A 21367-nucleotide genomic window follows, 5' to 3' on the forward strand; every position below is an offset into this window, starting at 1 on the left:
GGACAAACTGGTAATTCTTTAGGCTAAGGGTTCCACACTAGTATCTCTGCTCCCTCCCATATCCATTTTTAAACTGAAACAGGATAGCCACAGCTCTAGCTGCTGCTGCAAGCAGCAACTGCAGAGCTGTACAGTAACTTCTCATGCAACTTTTGTTTTCTCCATTTGGAAACCTGAGATTTGGTACACATGCTCTAAGCCCTTGAGATCATACTTCACTGGCTTTGGAGAAACAAAGCAAAGCCAGCCACTGAGAAAGATCCTGAGCATACACTATGGGAATCTGCCTTGTCAAGGGACCAAGGCCATGTCAGATGCCAGGGGACAGAGTTATGTCAGCAGACAAGCTGACACAAGAAAGCCCATCTGGCTCCAGGTAGAGCCCAGCCTGTTTGCACCAACGTACCACTGCCTGCATGTCACCAGTATGACAGTCATCCTTTGCCACCCTGTACGAAGATGACAGTAAAGTGTTACAGCAGTAACATTTTAGGAGTATAATTAACTGCTTTTGTTCACACACACCAAGGAAAGGAGGAATGACGATCCCTTCCCTAACATGCTCTGACAGTCATCTTTTCCATTCCTTGGAATTCTTTTCAAATATGGTATTGGCATAGGAGTTACTTCCTGCTTTATACTAAAGCCCTAGTGATTTAACACTTAACATGTTATGCAAGTTCAACTCCATGCTATGCATCAAACAGTATGATTAATAAGCATAGTAAAATCTCCTCTCCCCCACAAACATACATCTTACTCTTTATTAAGTATCAAATTGTCTCAAACATAAATTACATCCAAATTACATAAGTTTCAAGAAAGTCAGATATTTTATGTACAATATTTGTCTTGAGTCAGATATACCTTTATCATTTTAACCTATTAACATAAAAAGCAAACCTACATCAGTACCAAATAAAGCATTAAAAAGGTAACAAATATATAACTTTTTAGAAATGCTTTCAGAACGCTAAAGTTAATGACAAAGATTTTATAGTGCAGCAGTCTTGGGTTTTTAGCTCTTAGACCATTTCTCTGTTTTTGCGGATAGCACAGCAGAGAACCATACTGAATATCATGCCGAAAACCTGTAAAGAAAGCAAATGCATTAGAAGTCGGGGGGACCAAAGCACATTCTTCTATCAACATGGGGACAAGCACAGCTGCTCTTCCTGGCCCAGAGGCCATATTAACACTTTATTCTGCAGTTCATGTCCCTGCCCCTCCACCCCCAAATTTCAGTCCATTCTCATGAATCCCCTTCACCCTCAATACTTCAAAATAGATCAGCTATAAACCACTGTCGTATCTCCTAAGAAATCTTTGATCATTCCAGCATATTTGCATCCGTATCATGCTTTCCTCCAGAGAAGTCAAACAAAAAAAGTACAAGCTTCTGTACTAGCACTGTTATTTCAGTTCTCTAGCAAAGTCTTTAATTGTCATAAAGGAAAGAAAAGCAAGGATCCCCAAGAGGCATTAGGATTAAGAAGTGGGCTGGCAACATGACCAATACATCTTCACCCTATATATACATGCACTACTGATACAACTTCACCACTGCTAGAACTACAAGGAGGCAGATCCTAACCCAAAGCAGAAGCAGGGAGGTTCAAGACACCCCACCCTCTGCACTGCCTCGGGGCCCCACAGCACACACCCTGATCCTGCCAGTACTTGTCATTAGTGGAATGGCCTTGTAGACTGCCATGCCAAGCACTATTCAGACTTCTGCTGTAAGTATCCTTTGGCCATACAGCTACCCTCTAAATAATCTGGAAACTCACCATTATTACAGCAATGCCAAGGCCAACTGCTCCAATCACATTCAATTTTGATTTGAAGACATCATCAATGGCATCAGGGCACGACTGAAAAGAACAGACTGTTCATTAGTGTTTCATACATATGAAAGGTTTGTTTCTGCTTGCTTGTTTGAGCTCAAGTCTGCTAATTGATGCTACACCTTTGACCAAGTCTGCTTGCACTAGAGATGAAGACTCATCTTTTGAAAGCTGCTTTGAACTGGCCTTTATTTTCACATCTTTAAAGAGAGACAGGGATATTTCAACACAGAACTTGGAGAAGTTTAAAATCTACTCTTCAAGTATATAAGCCTCTTAACTGCACCTTGGCTACAGCACAATTCCCTTCTCAACACCTGCAGTTGATCAGGTAGATCAGGACCCACAGCAGTTGTACCAGACTTGGCTTGTTACTAATGGCTGTCAGCATTTAAGTTGCTGTATTGCTCAGCCCTTCTCAAAATAGATTTGAAGCCACTCGGTATTTCCAATTGCTATTGTAATTTTGCAAACAGCTTATGAACACATGCTGCATGGGAATGGCAGGATTTTTTGAGCTGCATGCATACTAAGCTATGGGTAGATTCACAGAGGTGCCAGTTTGACACTCCCAGGACAACGAGTTACCATTGCAACTAAAGAAAAACTTAAGTACAGTCCTTTCCCCAGCAAAGACACATGGTAGCCAAGAAAAAGAACAAGGAACTTTTACAGAGGTATAAATCTTTAAGAGCCTGATAGCAGGTCAAAATCTCATCCCAACTCCTGCCCTACTTATTCCAGCAGCAGACTACAGTAAGCCGCTGAAAACTACTGTTTTTCTTTAGTTGTTCCTTATCCAGTCCAGAAGGAAAGACCGAATTGAGGATTAAAGGGATATACTGGCAAGAATTAATCAGTTAATTCAGAATATCAATACAGCACTGCTTCTTAGAGGTACAAAGATGAGCCACACTATTACATCCATTTAATTTTGCAGTCTACTGTTTTTCTACAGTTGGGACTAGGCCATAAACACATCACAAGATTAATTCAGATAAAGTTAACATACACTTAGCAGAATAAAAGCAAACAAAACCTGCATGCTGTCTCAGCTACTCCCATATGGTCTAACTCATAGCAGATTGTATGGACAGGACTAAAGATATAGTCTAAATAGATTGAAATGTCTCATGTGGTCAGATATTTAAAGGCACAAAATCATCTGTAGTGAAAGGAAGAGCACAAGTAATGTGAAAAAAATCAAGTCATTAATTGAATTCCTACATCATAAGAACCTTATTTCCTATGGGAAGACTCATACAGGCTGTCTTGGAGCATGAAGCAGGAGTACAAGACAGTTGTAAGAAAAAGGGGTAGTTAAGAACTATACAAGATGCCTCTCCTTTATCTGTGGCATACAGGCACATTTGCAGCAGTATTTCAGTGGGGGAATCTGATTCAGAGAATTGACTTCGCAGTGACATGCTCACCTAAACAGGCCACCAATGCATTACCCCCCTCTCCTTTTCCTTGCTAAAACTTCAGACCTGCTCCCACCCCATGCTCTACTTCTCCCTAACAAAGAGGGGAGGCCACAGGTCCCATGCAGCACCAGGAAGGTGCTCTGGCAACACGAGGAGCCAGGAGAACAGAGCTCTCTAGCTTTTTTTAAGGTGACATTTTGGCCTTATGCTGTCCATCACACCAGTGAGTCTAGTGACACAGACCATGCATTTCCTGTGCAAGTTCAGATTTCCTGCTTGTTCTTTCCACAGTAACAGTACATTGATTTTTCCACAACCAGACTGATTATAGAGATAGGTTGCTAAGTAAGTGCGACATGGGAATTTCCCATGGGCTGGAAGGGTTTATTCGAAAACATGTTTCTCATTCTACTCATAGGGCAGAGCTGTTGGTGAATTAAGTCATGCTTTACCACTGCAGAAAGTGACTCAAGCATGGTCTTCTTCGGACAGGTGTCCATGAACTGCTGCTCAAGAACTCCTGTAAGACCACAGCAGTCTAGCTACAAGAGAAAACAGGAAAAGAGAACCAGGTTAAGTAATCTTTATTTTTGCTCTGTATTTGGTAAAAGGAGAAATAAGATTATATTAGGTTTTATTACAGACCTTATGCAAATTTGCTTAGAAGTCCTGCCAACATGACTGCTATAAACCTAATTTTAAAAAGCCTTTATTGCATTAAAGGACAAGCTTCTGAAAGGAAGAGCTAGATCTCAAGTACACACGCTAATTTTAGTGACAGCTTGTCCTCTTTACAGACACAAAGATGAACTCCTCGTAGACATGCAAATATGTATACTATGGTGCCTCTAGATCAATACTACAGATCTAGAGTTTCTCAGCTTGCTACTGAGTTTGTTTAGGAAAACAAGAACTAGTTCTATGCATTTCAGAGGTTCAGAAGGACAAAAAGGCATACTGAATTGACTGATACTATACAAAAAGATCTTCTCTGCAATTTGTTACTAATAATCCTTTGGTTTCTTCTAGTTAATAAGGTACTAGACTTGTACACAGGACTGGATGACATGGAGAACAGTGTGAACAAGCTGCATTACTGTCTAGTTTAAGTGTAACCATGTACTTACAGCTAACTGAAATGCTTTCAGGGTCTCTCTGGCAGCTGGTTGAGATCTCTTTCCATAGGTTTCCGTGTAGAAATCCTTTAACTCTTCAATAACCTACAGGACAGCAAAGAGTTGTGGTGTATTACTGTCTTACCTTAATATTGAGGTACAGAAAACTTGTTTTGAGTAAGTCATTAAAAATTCTGCAACCTACAATACCAGTCCTTTTGACATGTAGAAATACAGGGTGGAAAGAGAAGGTGGACAGCATTTCTCACCCCAAACAGGTGAGCCTAACTGGTACACTCACCTTAAAAGCCACACCTAAACAGATAAGATTCAGTTTCCCTTCCAAAGCTCTGAGCTTCTAGGAGGAGTGAGAGAACCAAGTCTGCCCACTGGTTACACAAAAGTATTCCCTATTCATTTCTGTACCCCAGAAGTTGCTACATTCCCCTGTTGTATAATACAAGCAGACAAGCAACCCTGATCACCAAGCGCCTTATTTTGAAACAATACAGAATCTTGACTGCTTGTGAGGGGACAGCCCAGATCAGTCATGTTTTAGATGCAGAAACATTCAGCCCACAGCTGACCCAGCTCATATCTAAAAATGGTAAAGCTTCACTGATGGCCTGCTTTGCTTCACAGCTCAGCCAGGTACTGCCTGGAGGGCATCTCTAGCATGCAACAGCATCTTGGATTCTGGCTTCTCTGCTACAGCCTCATTTTTAACAATATTAGAGTTTAATTTCTTGTATTGTTCTGCTAGAATGCATCTTCTTCCTCTCCCCCAAATTCCCTGGGTAATCAGGATTTGACTAGTACTGGTATAGATTTCAGTAGACTGTCAACTTTCTGTGGGCAGTCATAGAATCACAGAATGGTTTGGGTCAGAAGGGACCTTTAAAGATCCTCTAGCTCCAACCCCCCTGCCATGGGCAGGGACATCTTTCACTACATCAGGTTGCTCAAAGCCCCATCCAACCTGACTTTGAATACTTCCAAGGATGGGGCATCCACAACTTCTCTGGGCAACCTGTGCCAGCATCCCATGACCCTGCCAACTTTTAAGAGCAACCTACCTTTTCTTTATTGGCAAATCCCCAGATTGCAGCAGCAATTTCAAGGGCAAAAATCACGAAAAGGAAGAAGAAGAACTAGAAAAGAAAGACCACATCGTTAAGACCACAGCACCACAAAACAGCATCACACATATACTGCAAGCTTATCCAGTCCCCAGAGTCCAGCCTTGTGGGAACCATCACTCAACCAGGTTCCAGTTGGAGGTCTGAAACACTGATAAGACTGAGAAAGAGGACACCCAGTCAGCACATCTTCCCAGGAGCGTTGGAAAGCCTGGCAGTGTTTTCCAAACAGAAGTCCTCCTTTTTGATCAGTGTTAATTAAAAGCAATAATCTGTTAACTCAGACTTTGAAGTTGCCCAGGTCACTCAGACACATCACAACAGCTGACACCAATTCTTTTCACTGGTTTGTCACTCCTACTGCTTTAGGAGTCATTACTTAATACCTAGCTTGCCACCAACTCCCAGAGAGCTAATGGTCACTTTGTTGTGTATCCCATAAAATAGGAAAACTGTCATCTCTGTGTTTGACTACTAGGTCAAAAACACCACTACCTTTTAAAGGCACTTTAAAGAGATGTTCAGGATTACAAAGGGCTAGAGGCATCATTTTGCAAAAAAAAAATATATGAAGTTAACTTCTTGCATGACACAGAAGGGGAATAAATATATGAAATTAACTTCTTGCATGACACAGAAGGGGAATTGTTCTTTCACCAGCTACAGTAGTAGTCTTTTATTAACTAAGTCTTCTGGTTATTTGGATGAGTAGTTCCACAAGTGTACAGATGTGCATGAACCCAGTAAGCTCTACTGGTCCCTCCAGTCTGAAAACAATGAGGTTGCTCTCCAATAATTGGCTTGCAGAACAGTTGTCAACTAGAAGAGCTCATCCTGTGATTATGAACAGTAGAGGCTTGTTGTTTCAAGGATCAAATACCACAGTTCTGGTCTCCAAGATTAAAGATCACACAGCCTTCAGAGTTCAGGACAAACTGTTTAATAAACAGCAACTCCTATCAGCTTTTTAGTCCTGTGTTCACACATACTCCCAGTCTTGATACCTCAACGTCTGAATATGTCACTAACTCCTGAAGTTGTCCCGTGTTCAAATACAACATGGACATTTGGGTTTAGGGCCAGAAATGAAAGCTACGTTTAACATTTAAGCATTATGTAGGTGACTGTGAGTTTAAATATTGTGGAGCCAAAACAATCAACATCTGCTGCCCTTTAACTGCACAGTAATATTTTCCTTGCTTTCTCATTGCACTGCTAAAATTTAAAGACTACTCTGAACACTTACCAGGCCAAGCATACATTGAGATTCCTGCAATGCACCACAGCATCCCAAGAAACCAACCAGCATCATAAGTGCACCAGCTCCAATAAGGATGTAAACTCCTAGGGAGGAGAAAGAAACATGTATACAGGCTAGTTGAGACCTCAGCAGCAAGGTATAAAATTAGTTGCTCCACAAATAGCATTTATAGCTTTTGCCGAGGTTTAAGTTTCTTTACTGAGGTGTTCCAAGCAAAAAGAGGGCTGTGCTTAGTCCCGTGTTCAAATACAACATGGACATTTGGGTTTAGGGCCAGAAATGAAAGCTACGTTTAACATTTAAGCATTATGTAGGTGACTGAGTTTATAAATATTGTAGCCAAAACAATCAACATCTGCTGCCCTTTAACTGCACAGTAATATTTTCCTTGCTTTCTCATTGCACTGCTAAAATTTAAAGACTACTCTGAACACTTACCAGGCCAAGCATACATTGAGATTCCTGCAATGCACCACAGCATCCCAAGAAACCAACCAGCATCATAAGTGCACCAGCTCCAATAAGGATGTAAACTCCTAGGGAGGAGAAAGAAACATGTATACAGGCTAGTTGAGACCTCAGCAGCAAGGTATAAAATTAGTTGCTCCACAAATAGCATTTATAGCTTTTGCCGAGGTTTAAGTTTCTTTACTGAGGTGTTCCAAGCAAAAAGAGGGCTGTGCTTAATTTTCAAAGCAAACACATCTCAAAACTCATGGGGAAATGTATTGATAAATAAAAACTTCAACTTATAATTATTAATGTGTACAACTACCAGAGTTTCACAAATTTTGGAAAACGGGCAAGGTAAAGCCATCTAAGAAAGTGTAGGACACATTTTAAAACTGGCTCAGAGCCAGAGTTATCAACTTATCTTCAGATGAAGAGTGTGTTGCAGTTAGAGACAGCTGGAACTAGTGATTTATCAACATCTGATAATTCTTGAAGCATGCTACCTCTAGGACAATGGGTATTAAAAGGCATCATAATCATCTGTCGTAAGACTTTAAATGGTTTCCTACCCTGCTTTTCCATCAGGAAACACTGAATTATTCCACCAGTCACGGTGGTAGAAGTCTACGCTTCAGCTGCCTAACTTGACAGCCTCTAACTACAAGAAACTCAGCATTTTCAGCTTTTGCAAAAGTAGATACTTCTTCAAACCGTATCAACCCAGTGGCTGAGCCTGTAGACTATTCTACCCAGAATTTAGGTAGTGAGTGTGTTGTAGAGGGCAAACATTTCTGGGCTAGAAGACTCCATTTATGCCCGATCTCCTCCTAAGCTTAAGCATTACAGCTGCTAGCTGGTGAAAGCAGCAAGACACAGCAAGCAAAATAACTCCCAAAGGATGGCAAGGAAGTATTATTGGGGTGGTGAAACACAAGACAGAATCAGCACAAAGCACATAGAATTAGTATGACATTTCTATCAATATAGACAAAAATACAGTTCTGGCCTTCAGAGACCCAATCAATACTATTTAAAGAAAGCCATACATAAGCATTTGCAAATGATATTTTCTAGATGTAAACTGGTAAGATTAGCTGCCAAAATAAACATCTACTTAATCACTTATATATGCTTAAGCAAGCCTGACATTTCTTATCAGCAGGAAATTCTGGCACCAATTTTTTTTAACCCAGCTTAAACTTTTTCCATTTTGGAAAAAAGAGCCCATCAGAACCTCTTATTTCAGTAATATAGAAAGCTTTTGAGGTAACCTGCTTTGTTACTAGGTGCAAATCGACAGATTCTTTCAATTTCCTATTGGAAACTGCAGTCAGTAACTGCAGTTAAACTGTTAAAATAGTAATTCCTATTAAACTTCTTCTTAAAACTCAGTTTAATCTACAGAGATTTCAAGTAGATTTCACTGGCTGCATTCAGCCAGTAGCTTAAGTATCACATCATAAAACTTGTATGTTTTAGGAGGTTGAAGAATTGTTTTAGACTACCCCAAATAAGACTTCTTAAATATTCAGCTCAACAGCAAAGTTTAGAGTTCTTTTCCCTTTCCAAGGTCCAGTAAAAGCATACTGAAATCTTCCTGGCAGCTGCAAGAGCCCCCCCAGTTTGCTACCATGCCAGCATATCAAGGGTGAAATACAAGCTCTCTCACAGATAAGCCATCTGCATGCCTGTGGCCTCTTCATGACTGCACAAGCATTTCAACATTTCCAACTACAGTCTCTAACAAGCCTAACTCATCATTCCTAACAGTACTTCCTGTAGGCACGGGCTACCCTGGTACTATAAGGCTGCAATGTGAGTTGCACCTCCCAGCATGCCTTACATGGTCTTTACTGACCCTTTAGACACCAGTTTGGGTGTTGTGACAGGTTGAGTAGCTCACCACAACAGCCAGTTTTCTTGGCAAGAGACAGACCAATCTAACCTAGATTTCTTTACTGAAAGAGTGGCTAAACATCCTAACCTAGATTTCTTTACTGAAAGGGTGGCTAAACATTGGAACAGGCTGCCCAGGGAAGTGGTTGAGTCACCATCCCTGGAGGTATTTAAAAGACATGTAGATGAGGTGCTTAGGGACATGGTTTAGTGGGCATGGTGGTGTTGGGTTGATGGTTGGACTTGATGACCTTAGAGGTCTTTTCCAACCTTAATGATTCTATGAACCATGCTGTGGATGGCTAACAAGCAATACCATACAGGACACAGCAAATCCAGGTGCTACAGGGATGTGAAATATGTATGTATAAGGACTGTCCAAATCCAAATCAAAGATGACAGGCACATATGTAAGAAAGGTACATATTTGAACTTGCTTTCTTCCCAGTTGTTAGAGGTCTTCAAACACAGCTACTTGGTTTCAAAAAGGGTTGGACCACCTACAGGTGACAACCTCCAAAGAAGCATGTGTTCCTCTGTCCAAGCCTAAAAGTGACTGTAGAGATCAAGATCTTACAGTTAGGACAAAATCGGATTCAGTTAGGAACTCCTACAACATTAGAATGGCAAACTGAAAACATGCATGTTTGTCCCCTAATTGCTCATCTTGCAGAACAGAATATATCAAGGAGTAACTTCCACCTGGCCTAACTAAAGCAACATTGATCTAGGTTGCCTGTAATAGTTGCTCATATAGACCAAGATATTTGTGCATCCCTTCCATTATGTTCAGTATAAATTAGCATACATAGGGCTGTAAGAGTTAGACAGTAGTACATATGATCCTTCTGAGAAATGAGGCAATAGACTTGTGGTTTTGGGTAGCTTAGGTTGGTCACGTTAGGGGAAAAATTAGTTATTGTCTACCAGAAGCCCCTGGTAACAAAACGCTTACCCAACAGCACCCAAAGAGGAACTGCAGGGTTTAAACTAGGAAAAAGATGAAGTGATATACAATGCATAAGAGGCCAAGATACTGCTAGTGTGACACTGCTGCTGTCTGCACGAGAGCTCACAACAGAGGCTGGCCCCCTGCACCAGCCAGGGGAAGCTGCTCTCCACCCACTGTTCAGGGCCATTTTGTCTGTAGCCTTCGAGGAGGATGAAAGTTTCTAAGCAGTCTGGAAATCAGGGTGCAAAAGTATGATCTATCACCCCGAGCCATCTCCTAGCTTACCCGTGTAAAACGTTGTGTTGTTGGATTCCAGTTCAAAGATGCTTTTGGTCTGCGAATCAAACCGAAGCCATAGTCCAATTGCAAGAACTGCTGTCCCTGCAAGCTGTAAGAACAAGTAAGCCTTGTTAAATAATACCAATTAATACATTCACCCTTGCATTAGTAACAACATCAGAAGTAAACACAGGATACAGCTCTGTTATTTAAAGAGGTGGTGACAAAGAACTAGCATAAAAGGATGGCGATACCAAAACAAGGACAAACTTAGTTCCTGACATGAGGCATCTCATTGACAGATGCATTTACATATTAAACTACAACACACAAGAACAATGCCATTCTTGTTCTTTACTGAAAATAACCGAGGTTTACCAAAGTGCCAAGTGTCAGTATTTCCACTGACCGCTCCACCCACTGTTTTATTCTGGGTGACTGTAATGACATTGCATGGCTTAGTGATCTTAAATCTTCACACTGAAAGACAAGTGTATCACAAGAAAAAGCACCTTGTAAGGCCAGCTAGAAGTTTTAGGATATTTAACAGACTGATAAGAGTTCAGTGTACTGCAATATAGAGTTTAGAAAGAATGCTCTTTCTTGCAAAAAAGGATAAAACCAATCCAATAAGTCACCACACTGACAGTAAGAGGAAAATAGAGGCTGCTGAAATAGCAACATTGCTGTGTGCTGATCTGGAACAACACAAATTTTAGATAATATTTAGTTTTATCATATTATTGTCTCTGTGTGCCTTCAGGTTCCTTTTAACATCAGTGCCTGTCTTTGCTAATCTATACACACAAAAACTTGCTGCTTCTGGATGAAACATCTGGCAGAAGGCATCAGAGAAGCGTTGCAAGAAAGAGGGAATTGCACTCTGGTAAGGCAAATGCTAACAGTTTGCTTTGAACAGACTGAATCCTCACCACCTCACCAACCCAAAACACCCAGGGTTGTTTTGCATGCAAAACCAGAAAAGAAACCAGGACAAACTACAGAGCTGGAGTGTGCTTCTCAGCTCTTCCTTCTCTCCTTTGAAGACCATTTAACTATCAAAAAAACTCTACAAAAGTGAGATGAGGACAGAAATACCACACATTGCAGACATTAAAAATTTAAGCTTAAGAGTGAGCAATAAGCTTAGGAAGTCTGAAGCTTTGGTTAGGCTAAGCATGCATGAAAAAGAAAAACAAAGCCTTATCTCTGATAAGAAGTTCCTTCTAGAAGGGAACAACATTCTTGATTAGCCTCCAAGAAACTGGAAAATGTTTACTTTAAAGTGTTAATTTTCAGTGAGAATATGGAAGGAATTCCCACAGAAAGCACCTGACACCAAGCTCAACTCCCCCAGCCCCATGCTTTCCCCACTGGGAGCCCAAGAGCCCCTTCTCCCTGCTACAGGAGTGCTTGCGTGCACTGAAGGCAGGCACAGCTTTGCTGCCTGTGGCTGTCTTTGCTAGCCTCCTAGGCTTGCTCTTCCAAAAAAATAAGGAAAGCTTTGAAGATTCACACAGGACAAAGAGGATGGAGCTAAGCAAGGGTTTAAGGGAAGGTATATCCCTTGTAGCTTCTCAGCAGAAAGCATCTAACTGAAGCGCTAAAAGGCTCCGGTATCAGTGAAGAAAAGCAAGAGGCCAGCCGTGCCAGAAAAACCAGTGTTTCTTGTATGGCAGGCACCTGACTCCCAAGCCTCCCTCAAAGAGGAGCCGCAGGGTTTTAGCTGGTAAAAAGATGAAGTGATACACAATGCGTAAAGAGCCAAACCCAAACAGAGGTTTCCAGACCTATGCAAAAGGGACTTTGTTTGTGTCACAGGTGCGTAGGCAGATGCTTACTCACAAAGCACACAGCAAGAACAAAGCCTGCACATACCTACTGCTTTCCTTGTTAGGGCTATGCTGACAAAATAACTTAAGTTACACCGAAGAACCTTGGTAGTACACAGTATGTTACAACAGCATTATTATTTCAATTTATTGTGCCACAGCAGCACCCCAGGGGAAGGGAGAGGTGCAAGAAGGGTTGCTGCTCTACCTGCGCTCACTGCTACAGCATCTCTTAAAGCCTTTGCAATCTCATCTCACTTCAGTGTCTCAGTTCAAAAACCAGAAGGGCTTCGTGATGGAAAAAAACACACACCAATTCTAGCCTACAGTTAATTCACCCAGTATTTAATAATACTGTTTGAGACTCACTTTCCTGCGTCAGTCTTCAGCTTTTATAGGCATCCAGATCTGGAGCATTAGGAGAAGAAACCTAGAGCCTCTGCTTGTTTTGCTAGGAACTCATGAATTGCAAAGCCACAAGCCTAAACACACCCAGCTGTCTGCACCTACCTATGTTTGTGTTTTGACAAGCCTCAGTGTTTGAGTAGAGCTCAGGACAGTGCTGCAAAGTGAGCAGGGCACAGCAAAGGACTACAACTAAAACCCAGAGCTGATCCCCCAGCAGACCTTTAGGGCCAGACTATTCAAATTGTAAAGAAGCTCTAAGCCATACTACAACCATGTAGATAATCTTACAAGTCCAAGCAAAGCAGAAGGCTCAGTTAATGATCTCTTTGAGAAACAAACTGGTTGGTTAACATTAGGAAGAGCTGACATACTTAATATGGCTCCTTTTAAAAGACATACTTAACTCTGGGTGGTGGGGGGAAGGGTGAAGTGTCATGTTTTCTCTTTGGGAAAGCAGTCATCCTGTGAAAAAAGTTATCACAGGGAGGCAAGAGACTTATTATGGGATCACAGAATAGTGATAATACTTGATGTCAGTGTACTGCTCCAGATAACTAAAAAATTGTAGTATTAAATAAAGTGGTAATTCTCTCCGTGATGGACTGGAAAAATTGCAGTTCCTTCTTTCAAGAGAAAGACTTTTTGTCTGGGTTTCTTAAGGAAAGCAGGCTTGTGTTCTCAGTTTGTGCTCTTCATACCCACAATGACCACTGAACTAAAAAAGGCAGTTTTAAAGCAGAAGGCAAGAAAGTAATCTGAACCTTCAAGTTTTCAATCAAAACAACAAGAGACTAGGACACCAACACCGACCTCAGAGAAAGAGGCAAGCACAGCCCACAGGCACCCGCTGCACTTGGCAGCATCTCAGACCAATCTGGCACACCAGAGGCTGGTACACAGCCACCTCGGCTCACTGGTGTTATGCCATCACATGCCAACATGCTCCCATTGCCTCAAAGGCTCTACTCCTGCATGCATCTTTCTGCCTGTTGCAACAGGAAAAACAACTTTTTTTTTAGTCTGTCCTCCTTTCTTACACAGCCCTGCACCTTCTCTAGTGAGCCTCCTGTCCAGGACTTCCCTCCTCCCACCCCCACACTCTGACAAGCGCCTTCTCCAAAGTCAGCCCTTTCCATTGCTCTGGTCTCCCCCTTGCAAACTACATGGTTTTGCCTCCGAGCATATTTAAGGGTGCGTCCCGGTATTTATCTTCCATACCCTGCTTTCTTTTAGCCTTCCACGTGACAAGAGATAACTGACAAAGAATCTGTACCATTGCAGAGGATAGTCACTATATACTTGGGATGAGAAACAACCCATCTATCCTGGAGGCAGAAGCCATACAGAACACTCTGCCTTCTTCCCCTCGCCATACTTGGCAAACTTCAGCATGAACTTGGAGCATTCAGCACTGAGGCATGCTATCAAGTAATTTCCACTGTATTTTTTTTCCTTTAACACCTGAGGTTTCACAGATATGGTCTCCTAGCAGAAGTCTTGCACAGGGAATCATTAGATTTAATGATACTGGTGTAAACACACATTAAGAGCTTGAGCTTTTCAAACTAGAAATTCCAGTTTTTGTTAACATATCCCATGATACAGAAATGCATGACACTACTTTGGGAAGCTGGAAAGTTTATTTTAGGTTTAACCGCTATTTTGAAAGGACTATTTTGTTCAGTCCTTTCTAACCTTGATCCATCTTGAGAAACCACAATCCCCAACTGAGCACCCCACTTGCTGCAGACACATTACAGCATCTTACCTTTCCACAGACAGAACCACCTCTCAAGGAGCTCAAGGTCCAAGCAGTTATCGAGTCCTTATAGCTGGCAGATAAAGCTTAGGAGGGGGACACCCCCCCCCCCCCCCCACCCCCCCCCCCCCCCCCCCCCCCCAAGCATCCACACCAGGTTACTACTAACACTTCCTCCACTTCCACAGGATGGAGGCAGGGATAGAGAAGAAATGAGACACTGCAAGAACTCCTGATATATGGATCAAAGGCTGTAAAAAAAGCCTTTGTACAGGAAGCTATAGGTTCTGCTATTTTAGCACATTCAGGCCAAGCTTACATGCAACTTGATAAAGTTCATGGCATTACCTCTAGCAGAAGGTAAGTCAATATGTGGAAATACGGTAGATTCGGTCAAAAATAAATACTACTTTCAGTGTTGTCAGCTCAGTAATTGCATCTAACAGAATACTGATTTTTTTTCTTGAAGTAAGAGTATGTCAGGCTCTACATGACTGTTCCTTACATAGGTTTTACCCAGGGTGTGCCAAGAGTACACTGAAAGAGCCACTAACTTCTCTTCACCTCATAAACAGGTAAAAACTTCCAGCTAAAAATCTGACTTAGATCTTCCTCTACATAAAACAAACAACTTTTCCCTCACTGTGCAAGATAGCATATGAATGAAGACAGCACCAGATATATAACATTGTAAAGTACACAGGCAAAGAAATTGGGAGCATTATGAGCAGTAATGAACTGTCTGTTTCTGTCCTGTTACCCACTGGTACTCTATAAATAAAAACCCATGAACAGTAAGTACAGATGAGGCTCAACATCACTCTAAACCCTTAATTACAGGATTAGTGTTATCCACAACAGCACAGGTTTTCAAACTTCTGGGGAAAAAAGCTTTCCTAACAGATGTGCAATGAGTGCTAGCAGTTATAAGAAACTGCAGCTATTTTCAAACTCCTTTGAAAGAAGTAGATTGGAAAGGAAGTATTTTCTTTCTGCTTAAGCTAGTTTCAAGAATGTTGTGGGCTAATTTAATGTCACAGCATTTACTGCTATGAAACAGTGCTCCCGTACAGTAGGAGCAGCATTACAGAATTCCTGAACCACCGCCAAGACTAGTGCCCATTTCATACAAGTTCCTATTCAGAAGCCAGTCTACTATATTTGCAATTTAAATTGCAAATAGGAGGTAGGACTTCTAAAAACTCTAAGTACAACTAGCTTCACATCAAGTTTCTCAAGGCAACATCCTTCAACTCCATTCCTGACTTTACAGCACTTACCAGAGTTAAATACATTCAGCTGAGTCCAAGCAGCATTGATTCACATGCTGCAGTCAGCAACTAAATCAGTTGACTACAGAAAGCAGAAGCAACTAATTTCTGTTCCTTTTGTATGTGTGTGAATATATACATACACACATATTTCCCTGCCCATCCAGCAAGTCCTCTTGTCCACTTGAGCAAGGGAAGACTCTGCAGAAGTCAGAGCACCAAATTGCTACTGGCTGTTCCTGGTGCAGCACAAGCAGATAAGATTATGGCTCAGAACAAAGTCACAGGTATCTTCAAGTTACAGAAAGAAGAGCCCTGCAGGCCTAATCTTACTAATCTTACTTCAGCAGGCACTCCTATAGACAAATGCATTTGTTTATATAACACAAAACACTCCGAAGAGTGGAGAGCCCAGACAAGACAGTTGCCTTATAGTGTAAAGGAGCAAGAAGTAATTGCTCAAAGACTCAACATGAACTCTTGACTGTATGCTACAGCACTTCTTTGCCTATAATACATTAAATTACAAATAGCAGCAGATGTTTTTGTATTCCACAAAATTCACAAGGGAAAAACCCAGCATTTAAGTTTAGTGATGCAAGCCCTTGCTGTTGTTCAGCAGCAGAAAGCCAGGGGAAGAACATGCAGGCACACGCTCTGTATGTGTGGCCATGCCAGGCACTCACCCAACATGCACTGAGCTGCTCAGAGGAGCCAACAGTTTTACTAGGAAAACACTTTGTCACCAGGGCCAACAAGCCTCAGCAAACTCAGCGAGTTAAGGGAGCTCAGCTAGAGGCAGTCACTCATTACACAACTCAAGGTAATCAAGCATGTGCTTGCACCAAGGTTGTTCAAAACCAGATTTGGTAAGACCACTTAGGTGTGAAGCACATAATCTGATGTTTCCATTGACCTCTTGCCAAGCTCGAGTTGGCTTCATTGAAAGAAATCTTTGTATTACTTCTGTATCAGCCTCAACACCTCCCTCACCAACCCCAATTCAAACCCCAAACTTGCAAAGAGCTAAACTGGTACAGCTTTCATTACAGACCATACCAAAGATGCCAGTGCCAGTAACTCTGAGACAGAAGGGCTATAGGCAAACCCGGGTGGGAGTACACCAGCCCTACCAAAGAAGCACAACAGCAGCAAGGAACCTGGTGTTTGCAGCAATACTTGAAGGCAAGATGCAGCCACTGCCCTGAGAGGTGACTGAATCACCTAACTTACTCATCTACTTAAGCACAACAGTAAAAACCATTCCCTATAAGTTAGACAGATGCATGCAATGCTTAAATCAGACTTCAGAGGCATGACAAGCATTTCTAGCAACCATCCACAAGTCCCCATACCCACCATTCAGGCCACAAGCATATTTTAACCAAAGCTTTGGAGTCCCGAAAGTTTGAGGACATCATGCTAGTGAGATATATGCCTGGAGAAAAGCCGTAAGACCAGTTACCCTCAATCTGGCACAGCATCCTACGAGGGGGCTCCTCAGGAAGGGTATCAGAACAGGGCAGACAGTAGCATTTCCCAGAACTAACCTCCCACTTTGCACAACCTGTAAGTGCTCAACATGTAAAGACACAGACAGTACCTTTGGAGAAAAGTTAACCAAGGGCTGCCAAACACTGCATTCATTAGGTACACCTTGAACTGCATACTCCACAATACCTGCTGGGAAGAAAGCACCACCACAACCCTTTCCAAAACTTCCTCTTCTCAGACTCAGTACCCCTCAGTTCTTGCCCACCAAGTCTTTCAATACAGTCAAGTCCTACCTATTACCTGGCCAATTGTGATCCTACAGACCTCTAGCATGTTTCCCCAATCTGCTTCCAGGCTGAAGAATCCCAATTCACTCAACAGTTTCTGATAGCAGAAACCCTCCTCTTCCTTTCCCAAACATCACCAAGCTCCACTATGTTCCTCTCGAGGTAGGCAGGAGACCAGAGCAGCCCACAGCATTGCAAGACACCAGCACACCATGGATTTATGCAGTGGCACCATCTTTCTGCTTCTCTAGGTCCTTCACTTCTGAAACTCATTTTCATCTGCTGCTGCTGAGCACCTACCTGATGCTTTCATGAAGCTACCATCAACCCTTTTCTCCCAAGATTTCATCCCTCTGGCAGCAGATGCCCCTGAGCCAACTAGTTCATAACTCCAGGCTGGTTCCTGCTCCTGCCTCCCACACATTACTCAATGCCTACCTTTGGCAAATGTCACGCTCTGCTTTGTCACGTAGCCTGCTATGTCAGCATGCACCCATCTTCATTGCTTTAAGTAACGGATGCTACTCAAGCACCAAAGTGTTACCTCACACGCTTTTCCAGATTAGGTGGGACTGTATTGACCACCATGCAGTTCGCTCCTGCATGCCAGGTCTGCTGGTTCTCTCCACTGTGAGAGAGCTCTACCTCATCTCAGCCCTGCCTCCGCTCAGTCAGCAATTTCAACCCTGCCAGGATCTTACTGCAGGACTGCTTAGTTTCCCTAAGAGCCTTGAGATTTCCAGGAGACATTGAATAAGTGAACTAACACTAACCAGCACTCTCTCTCTCTCCCCCCAAGATTCAAGCTTCAAAGTTAACAGCTTCATGAAGTCAGACTTCCCCTTACAGTAGCCATTCTCTCTCCCACAGTGTCACATCTCCATGTGTACACCAACTTACTATTTTTAAAGTATCTTCTCGTCTGCCTGTTCCAGAGGCACCACATGTGCCACTCTCTGCATAACCTAGAATAACATAAAACAAAAAACCCAGCCCCAAATTCACTGCATTCCAGCCCTCTGGCACCAAGGTAGGTGGTGAGCAGGAGGTTTTACCTAATCACAATACATTTGTAATTCTGAAGTAACTGTTGTGTGACCCTAGCAAGCTGCTAATCAGCATTTGCTGTTGTTTCACCACCTTTTCATTGAGAGGTCAGTTCAAGCCTGTGAGAGATTCAGAGTCAAAGACAGGTTACTGCAGAGAACTTCCCCAAGGTCTTCCCCAAGCACATGCAGTGAGAAAAAGACCCACAGAAGATCACTCCTAACACACTTCTACATCTGGATGGATTACTGTCTATAAGGACTCCCTGGGAAGCTCCCTGGTTCCTAATGTGTCTGAAGAGGGACATGTTCGGTGGGTTTGCTTTCGCAAGTTATACCTAAAGCTTTGTTTTGGCTAGCCTTATTATATTTTTGTATTTGACCCACCAGCATTTATGAACCTTCATCTCCTTCCTTTGGACACAGCTTCAACTTTTTGAGAGTTTCCCAGTTTTTGTTTTAATAGCCTCCTATACTCAGCTGTTTCACTTTCTGCTTCCTCTTGCCCTCACTCAAGTCTCTGATGGCAGCAAATACATGCCACCTAACATGCAATCTACAAATACCTGCAGGTTTGCTGCAGACCATTTAAATTCCGCACCTGCCCTTCTGAGGCAACTTATTTTAAAAAGGGGGTACTGTGTAAACTTGATCACAGCTTCATGGGACTTTTTATCTTCTCTTGCTCGAGGAGGTGCACTGAATCTAACTACATCATTGTCACCATTTCCAAGTAGTACTTGAGCAACAGGAACCCATACCCATGGACTACCTAGAAGCAAGAAAGGCTTGTTCCTCCTCATGGGGGGGTGTGTGTGTGTGTCCAAGGCCAAGATTGTCTGATTGTGCCTTCAAGTTTAGGAACAGAATTGCACTCAGGCACAACATTTTTTCTCAATTTACTTCCATTACTTAATGGACTTCTCACATCTCCAATGCCATAAGAAACATTAAAGCCTTCTTTCTTATTAAGGTTGTTCCTGTCCTCTAGTGCTGCCTGCCCCAAGACACTCTCTTTACACTGTTCATTGAGGCCCAACAGCCTAAAATAACCCAAGAGATTGCTACTTTATTCCTCCATAGAGGACATGATGTTCACTAACACCATACTTGAAATTCCCCTTTGACAGTTTTGGTAGGGCTCAGATACATGTAGTGCACCCTGAGAGTCAAGGACTACTCCAGCTGGTCTACAAACACACTTATCCCTGGCTAACCCCAGCTGCTTGCATTTGCTGTCTCTTGGTGCTTCCAGCCACCCATCAGGACACCCCAAAAGGAAGAAGCATGAATCTCCCTTTAACTCTTCTTTCTCTTCTTTTCCCCGCATCCTAGCTGGGTTTAAGTGAGCACAGCCATCCCCTGAGAAGGCTACTCGAAGAGCTGCATCCTCATGGCTCCTCTGGGCAGCAGCACAAGCCTATGTGTGGTGCAGCCCCCCTTCCCCACCACCACTCCTCCTCCCCTCCACCCTGTTAACAGGTCAAGCCTGCATCCATGCTTACTGGGCACCCAAAGATGCAAGTAAAGCTTCTGAACTTTATTACCATGAAACCCCCAAGCAACAGATGCCTCCTGAGCTAAATGAAAAGACACTCCCTATTCTCAGCCCTGGACCCTAGAGAGCAAAATGGCAACACATGTTAAGAGCATCTTTGAGGCAATGCCTTTGCCACAACAAGCATTCTTGCACTATAAAATAGTTTGTGCAAAGTCTGTAGCTTTAAAAAAAAAAAAAATCACAAAGCAAACCATGAATATTTCCTCCTGTTTCAACAAGAGGTTTAGCACCTCACTGACTCGGAGGTTTCAGCCAGTGCTTTTTTTAGGCTTTTTCTTCTTACCAGCTATAACCCTCCAAATATGACCCCCCCTCCTCACCCTCCTGGTGAGTCTCAGGTGGCAATATGTGCTTTCCTATGCCCTTGTGAAGTTCCTCTGCACAAGCTCCCTCAATTGCAGCCCAGTTCCATTTTCTTACTTTGCTGAAACCCATTTTTAAAGTTGAGAGATCACAAGTACTTTATCAGTTCGCATTGCATCCTCCAGTCATCCCATGCGCAATACTGTAACTGACTCCAGAAGTAGTTTCTTCACACAGCTCCAACTTAAATTTCTTCACATCAGAGGGTGAAAAGGAGTCACACACGCATTTCTCCACTGTAGCAGACAGCCAAGAGAAAATTCATTTTTTTTTTAGCCTCACACTTCACACCTATAGATTAGGCACACAGGCAGTTGTACTGCATTCCCTGGGTACTTTTCCATAAGGCAGACGATGCTAAATTCAGATGTCCGTGCCCCAAGTGCTTTAGAAGCAGCCGTAACCTCTCAGTTAAGCCATGCTTTCTGACACTGCCTGACAAACAAGAGATAGTCATGCCAGAAACTGCACTGGAGATACAATTTCCACTTGTGGTGGTGTGCTCCTACAGATTAAACTATTTTAGGATTTTCTTTACCAGACGCTGCCCAGACGATCTGAGGCAGAAGCCACAGCTTCGGCCGAGGCTCCCACCAAGATGAGTTCACGTACACGACGATCGCAACCACAAGCGCTAACTTGCACGGCATCGGCTCACCGCCCCGTTACAACGTTCGCGCTGAAAAAGCTACCGAGAAGTACAACCCGCAGAGAGAGTTTCTGGGCAAGCGTTGTATGTACTGTCGAGGGAGGGGGATAAGCTACCTTCAACACCTAGCATCCCCCGCACGCGTTAACGGGTAGGACACACAGTCTGCCTTATGCTCACCACAGTCCTACTAAAAAAAAACCAAACCAAAAAAAGAAAATAAAGTAGTGAGCCGGGTACGTATCTTATTCAGACACCTCCTGCCGAGTATATGGCACGCAGCACATTTAGTGCCGCAACAGGTAACGGGGCCCCGCTCCCCCTCCGC

General features: G+C 42.8%; 1 protein-coding gene across 1 annotated transcript; it reads right to left on the reverse strand.

Moving 5' to 3' along the window:
* Positions 1-752: 752 nt before the first annotated feature.
* On the reverse strand, positions 753-6867 carry CD9 (CD9 molecule). Its single transcript, XM_019474447.1, has 6 exons — positions 6775-6867; positions 5466-5540; positions 4402-4494; positions 3727-3816; positions 1791-1874; positions 753-1091 (listed from the first exon to the last, which is right to left on the reverse strand). The coding sequence occupies exons 1-6, from the start codon at positions 6838-6840 to the stop codon at positions 1026-1028; spliced, it is 474 nt and encodes a 157-aa protein (XP_019329992.1). The 5' UTR covers positions 6841-6867; the 3' UTR covers positions 753-1025.
* Positions 6868-21367: the final 14500 nt, after the last annotated feature.

Source organism: Aptenodytes forsteri, unplaced genomic scaffold, assembly GCF_000699145.1.
Source record: "Aptenodytes forsteri isolate BGI_AS27 unplaced genomic scaffold, ASM69914v1 Scaffold73, whole genome shotgun sequence".
NCBI classification, from domain to species: domain Eukaryota; kingdom Metazoa; phylum Chordata; class Aves; order Sphenisciformes; family Spheniscidae; genus Aptenodytes; species Aptenodytes forsteri.